Genomic DNA, 6854 nt, shown 5'->3' with positions numbered 1-6854 from the left:
GTACCTACAAATCAACCTGTTGGTTTTGGATACCTAGGGCTTTTTGAGAACTATTTTAAAGTAACAGTAAAAATTCTGTACAACAGCAGCGGCACATGGCGATACTTCACATCTGGGCAGCCTCTGAAAAACAAGACCATTTATGTTCTTCACCACTAAAACCATTTTTATGGTATTCTGAATTTAAAAGGATTTTTAGGTGCCAAGTATCTGTGTGCCCACTGTGATCACATTTACACCAAGCATCTATATATATAAGGGGTATACCATGATGGCTCATAACTCAAAGGGGTATGACTCCTTTTTTATTTTACAGAAGTTGATTAGTGAAAAGATGCCTGTAAAGCTCATCCCCCAGGGCTCTAAGTTAATGTCTGTAACTGTTGTAACCTTACAAATACGTTTTATAGACACCTTAAATTTTCTGCCCATGAAGTTAAGTAAGTTGCCAAAAGCTTTTGGCTTTCCTGGATGTAAAGGTTATTTCCCCCATTTTTTTAACACATGGGCTAATCAAAATTACGAGGGTCCTATGCCGCCTACTCACAGCTATGGAATTGAGTACATGATGCCAGATGAGAAAATTAACTTTTTACAGTGGTATAGTGAAAACAATGACAAAACCTTTAATTTTCAGAGCGAGTTAAAAGCCTACTGTAAGGCGGATGTTATGATCCTACGCCAGGCTTGTAACCTTTTTAGAGATGCAGTTGTAGACATGACTAAACAGGTGGAGGTGACCAACCCCAGCACGCCTAGGGAGAGCGAATCTATTGAGTACATTGACCCCTTTCAAAGTATCACGCTAGCTTCTATGTGCATGTCTATCTATAAGCACATGTTTTTACAACCTCGAAGCATAGCCTTAATACCAGCCAATCTCTATAATGGTAAACAAAAGCGTTACTCCACACCATCAATACAATGGCTTATGTACATCTCTAACAAAGAAAACATCTACATTCAGCACGCCTTATAGGGCGGTGAATATCGCCTGGGCTCCTACTACTTGGATGGGTACGCAGTAATCAATGGGAGACCAACAGCCTTTGAATACAATGGTTGCTTTTATCATGGATGCCCCAGATGTTACAAGCCCCATGCGTTTAATAAACTGATGGACACAAAGTTTGAGCACCTTTATAGGCGCACCCTGGTGAAAGCTCAATATATTGAAAACCAGGGCTTCATTATGAGAACCCTTTGGGAACATGAGTGGATTGACATGTTGGCATCAGACGGCAAGTTAGATCTTTTTCTCAAGAGGGAGCAGTTACCTGAACCTCTGGATCCCCGCCAGGCCTTATTCGGGGGCCGTACAAATGCGATACAATTGTACAGAGCTGTGAGTCCTGGGGAGAAAATACACTACTATGATTTCACAAGCTTGTATCCATTTGTCAACAAACTGAAGTTATACCCCGAAGGACACCCCACTATTATATACCACGACTTTAAATCTTTAGACACATACTTTGGCCTAGTTAAGTGTGAAATATATCCATCCAAGGGTCTTTACTTTCCAGTGTTGCCCTACAGAGTGGATAGTAAGCTCATGTTTCCCCTTTGCCGAACATGCGCTGAAAGTAAAGAGACCGACTTATGTCCCCACACTGAAGCACAGAGGATGCTGACAGGTACCTGGTGTAGCATAGAGGTTCAAGAGGCCCTTAAGAATGGATACAGGCTAGGTAAAATATTTTAAATTTGGCACTTTGAAAGGACTACAACGCAGCTTTTTTCTGAGTATATTAATTTATTTCTCAGAGACAAGCAGGAGGCCTCTGGGTATCCAGAATGGTGCACTGATGCTGCCTCCAAGCAACAGTACATCTCTGAATACTATGCTCATGAAGGCATAAACCTGAGACCCGATTTTATCCAAGTCAACCCCACCAAGCGTCAGGTGGCAAAGTTATGCCTCAATTCTTTATGGGGTAAATTTGCACAACGTACCAACCTCCCAAACACAACCATCGTCACTGATCCTGACGAGTTGTTTAATTACCTTTTTGCCCCCTGTTATGACATATCCACCTGTGAGTTTATTAATGATGATACAGCCATGCTGGGTTGGAAACATGCTAAAGAGTACCCCACAACCAGTAACAATATAAACATCTTTATAGCCTGTTTTACAACAGCGCACACTCGTTTGGAGCTTTACAAGTTGCTAGATAAACTACAGGAGAGGTGCTTGTATCATGACACAGACTCTGTTATTTTTGTGAGTAAAGTTGGGGACGAAGACCCGCCTCTGGGAGACTATCTAGGGGATTTAACTAGTGAACTAGATAAGGATGAATTCATAGTCCAGTTTGCTCAGCCGGACCCAAACCGTACAGCTACAATACCTCTAACAATAAAGTCTGTATGAAAGTCAAAGGTATAACATTAAATGTTCAGAATACCATAAAAATAAATTTCGACAGTCTAAAGAATATAGTGCATGAGTATGCCCAAAAGACCAATCACCCCTGTGACAAAACCATTGTTGTAAGTCAGCCTTCTATAGTGAGGAACAAAAAGAGATGGGAAATCACAACACGGCTTTTGCATAAAACATTGCGGGTAGTGTTCGATAAACGGGTCTTAAGGTCAGACTACAAAACTGTCCCTTATGGTTACTAAAGATACATTACTGCTGAGAACCTCTACCAGAATGGATACCAGGTTGCAACACCCCTTTTCATGTGTTATAGCGGGCCCATCAAATTGCGGCAAAAGCTATTTCATAAAAAAACTATTAGAAAATGCTCGGGTCGTTTTATCCCATACGCCTGATAATATTGTCTGGCTTTATTCCTGCTGGCAAGATTTTTATAGGGAGCTCACCCACCAGTTTCCGTACATTAGATTTATAGAAGGGATACCTACTAGTCTTAACGAGGATGACTTGTTACCCAAAGATCGTGTGAATATGGTAATTGTAGACGATCTTATGCGAGAAGGCGGGGACCATCCTGAAATAGAGCGAGCTTTTACTCAATATTCCCACCATCGTAATCCGAGTATATTTTACATCGTTCAGAACTTGTTTTACAAGGGTAAGAGCAGCCGGTCTATAGCCCTCAACGCTTCCTACCTAGTTTTATTTAAAAACCCCAGGGATAAACAGCAAATAACAGTTATAGCTAAACAAATGTATCCGGGGAACACCCAGTTTTTTATGGAAGCCTTTAACGATGCAACCACTAAACCCCACGGCTACTTATTGGTGGACTTAAAACCCCGGACTCTAGAAGACTACAGACTGAGGGCTGATATCTTCCCGCCTGAGCTACCGGTCGCCTACACCCCTAAACCTAGACCCAAAAGTTATAAAAAGATGCGCTAAAATGCCTAGACCCCATTTATCCACAAAGCGCTCCACCATAAGGTGTTAAAAATGTCTGCCCGACTACGACGTAATATGGCCCTCCTAAAAATGCTTGTTACAGCCAGCCCCCCTCAGAGAAAAGCCATACTATGTGCTGCTTCGGACGACTTAGTTGGTGCCATTTCAGAAATTGCTCTAAACACCCTAAAAGGTAATGTACCTATTTCAACTAGCCAGTACAAGGTGCTGAAGAAGAGGCGGCAGCTCATCAAGAAGCTTAGTAATAAAAGGGTCTCCCTTACTTCAAAGAAGAAATTAGTAAAGCAGTCAGGGGGCTTTATAGGGGCTCTGTTGGGTATAGCTATACCTCTAATTACAAGCCTACTGACCCGAACCTGATGGATTACACTCAGAAAATGTATCTAGTGCCACAACAGCAGCTTGAACAGTTGTCACCCTCTACAAATGATACATGGGACATAAGGAGATCTGAAATGCTCCGCCTGGATGCTGAAATTAAAGATATTTTGGCCCGCACAGACTTAAAGCCTGAAGCTAAAGCGGGGCTCTACTCCCGAGCTCTCCAGAATTTCTTGCAATATTACAAGCAGCTGCAGACTGAAAAAAACAAACTGACTTTATATACTGCTGATGACGAGCAACCCCAGGTATCCGCCCCAACCCAGCCATCACCATCACCAATAGCGCAGCCACAGGGCTCCACTGACTCTATGGTTGAGAGCTTGCTACAGAACGTGAGTCAAAGGTACAGCAGATGCTGTTAAGTAAAATGGCTGATTCTAAAGACCTAACATCCTGGAATGACCGCGGTGAGTTCGTCTACAAGGGGCAGTCAGTTGTTGGGTCACATATGTATGATCTGATCAAAAGTTTCACGCATCCTAAAACCCTCTCACGACAGACAGCCCCAAGAGGATGGGAACAGTTTCTAAGAGCTGCTGCGAAGCTCAACATTCCATCATCGCTTGTGGGTAACCCTGGGCATCGCCGCCAACTTGAACTTTTGAAACAACCTATGAGCTACGGTGCTGCATCCCCTCCGCTATCATCTGCCTTTCACACCCCTTCAAATTCACCCATGTCCCCATTCTTACCTCAGCTAATCCCTGCAAATAACACTGGAGATGTGCCTCTGGAGGCTAAAAAGTCTCTATTTAAAACAAAGCGATGGGTCCCATATTAAGTAATTGCTTATGTCCTGTTACTGCATGATTGTGTATTTTTTGTATATAAAGAGGGTGTACTGTACCAACTTTTACATGTGTGATTCCTGAATATTTCACAATTCTTGTAATAAACATTTATAACTTTTCAACACTCTACTGTCTTTGTTTATTTTTCTTATTGCTGAGTAAAAACACAGAGTCTGAGTAGTTTCTTAAATACAAACGTTTATTAATTTAATTATTTTTTTATTTTTAAAAATGAGCATTACACAAACATGCATTATAAAACTTTACACTTTTGGCAAATAGCGTATTCATTTGTAACAATGCTAGGAATAGGTTTCAAGCCTTCTTTCATATAGCGGGTAACAAGCCTATCATTGCTGGCTTTATCACTTGAATATAAATTTAAAAAATGTCTAAAAGTTAGACCCTCTGACATTTTACAGATAAAATATATACAATGTTCCCCACACGTTATAGATAGACAATCCTGTACAGGCAACTTGTTATATTCTACTCTAGAAGCCACTTTTTTTAAATACTTGAATATAGGTTTTGTATAGATGCTGTGCTCCGGAAACTCTGCAAGACTATCAAACACAGTTACTTTGTCATTGTTCAAAAACATAGCAGCCCAGTGAGTTGCTGGTTCATGATGTGGATCTGTGTTAAAGACCAGAGATCGGGGTCTTTCATAACTTATCTCCTTAGGCAAACCATCGCTGGGATAAACATTCAAAAAGTATTTCTTAGCGTCTCTATGTCGGCTTAAGAAGGCTCTTATCTGAACAGTGTCCATTTTGTATTATTTTCAAAGATAGTCAAACAGAATCTGCCTGGCGTGATTAACCTGTATGACACTATCAAATACAGCAAAAACGACCATGTTCACATTTGTAGTTAGGGCAGCGCTAAAGCGGAATTCAGCTTTTAGATTTCCATTTTTAACCAGGCTGTAATGGTCCCCATCTTCCATGTCCGGGGTCAGATCAAAGGCAAATAGCGTGTAGCCTGCGCCATATCCTTCACGTGATACGACAACCCCTGAATCACGCAGGTGCTTCCCAGTTATCGACACTAATCCAAGATATTCTCTAATAAAATTTCCAGTTCCAAAATTAGGTGTGTATGGCTTTGCAGGTATGACAGCTCCCTCATGAACTAGGGCCGCATAGTTGATGCCATAGTGCTTAAAATTAAAAGGGTTGGAGTTATATGCCCCACTAAAAGCTGTATTGTCAACAAACCCAATAATGACAAGTTTTGGTAGCTGCCCCAGAAACACATTTTGCTGCTGTGTTAATCTGGTCCCCACCGGTATGCTGTAGACTTTCATAGAGACTCTTTCAATGGCATATTTAGCATTAGATAGTTGTAGAGCCTCAGCGTGGGCCAATCTGACTGTTGGTGATACATTCACTCTCTTTACATACAGGCATGCAGATTGTAAGAGCAGTTTATAGTGTTCGGCATCCCCAGTAATGAGGCAAAAGGCATCTTTGTTACGGTTGAGTTTGATCTTGAGGTCTATGCCATTAACGATTAGTTTATCTTGGAAGAAGAGGTCTGAATGTATTCGCCCCAAAAGGTCAAACTCTTTACTCTCTGCAGCAAACCCTGCTCTTTTAACAAAACCTGTGTTGGGGCCATCCAGGGCAGTGTTTTCAAACTTATCGTAAGTATCTTTGTAGAAAAGACCTGCCGAAAGTTGTGTGTCCAAGGCATCGCTGCTGTAGTTCAGGATACTCTCCATGTAAGCCCTGTAGGCGTACATATTGTCATTTTGCGTGATGAGTCTGTCACCCAAGGTAATATCCACCTGATTAAACATGGTCGCTATGGGGTAAGCAATGGTAGCCACTTTAGCGGTTGTAGCAATATCTGATCCATCTGCTTTCACAATTTTACACACCACATGTAGCCGAGTATTGTTGAGATCTAGATACATATCAGTGGACCCAGATACGTAAAACTCTATAGGGGCCAGTGGCGTCAGGGCCGCTAAGGGTGATACCTCCATGAAAAAACTGTTTTCGATACTGGTCTGTGTTGGTTTTAGAGAGAACAGATCTAACTCTGACTTGGCGCATTCGCCCGAAGCGCAGTGTACAAAAGCCATGTTTTAGCGTGTCACTCCTTTTAGAAAATGTTAAGGCTAGAGGCAGCTGGCTTCTTCGTAGCTCTCTTCCTCCTTGGGGATCTTCTTTTGTGAGCTCTTTTTGAAGAGCGCTTCCTTTTTTTATAGGGCACAGGGGGCCCTCGACGCTTGGACGTCCGCCTCTTCCTTTTAATACTGAGGCGGGGCTTGTACAGTAGTCCTGACCCTTCTTGAGGTTGTCTGTTCA

At 42.0% G+C, this 6854-nt stretch overlaps 1 protein-coding gene across 1 annotated transcript; it reads right to left on the bottom strand.

Moving 5' to 3' along the window:
- Positions 1-5320: 5320 nt before the first annotated feature.
- LOC147747575 (uncharacterized protein F54H12.2-like) lies at positions 5321-6628 on the bottom strand. Its single transcript, XM_086925692.1, has one exon. It carries the CDS (start codon positions 6626-6628, stop codon positions 5321-5323), a length of 1308 nt encoding a protein of 435 aa, XP_086781818.1.
- Positions 6629-6854: the final 226 nt, after the last annotated feature.

The sequence above is a fragment of the Lissotriton vulgaris genome, chromosome 1_1, assembly GCF_964263255.1.
Source record: "Lissotriton vulgaris chromosome 1_1, aLisVul1.2, whole genome shotgun sequence".
In the NCBI taxonomy this organism is placed as follows: domain Eukaryota; kingdom Metazoa; phylum Chordata; class Amphibia; order Caudata; family Salamandridae; genus Lissotriton; species Lissotriton vulgaris.
The sequence above is the reverse complement of the archived record's forward strand: the minus strand, read 5'-3'. Positions and strand labels throughout refer to the sequence as shown.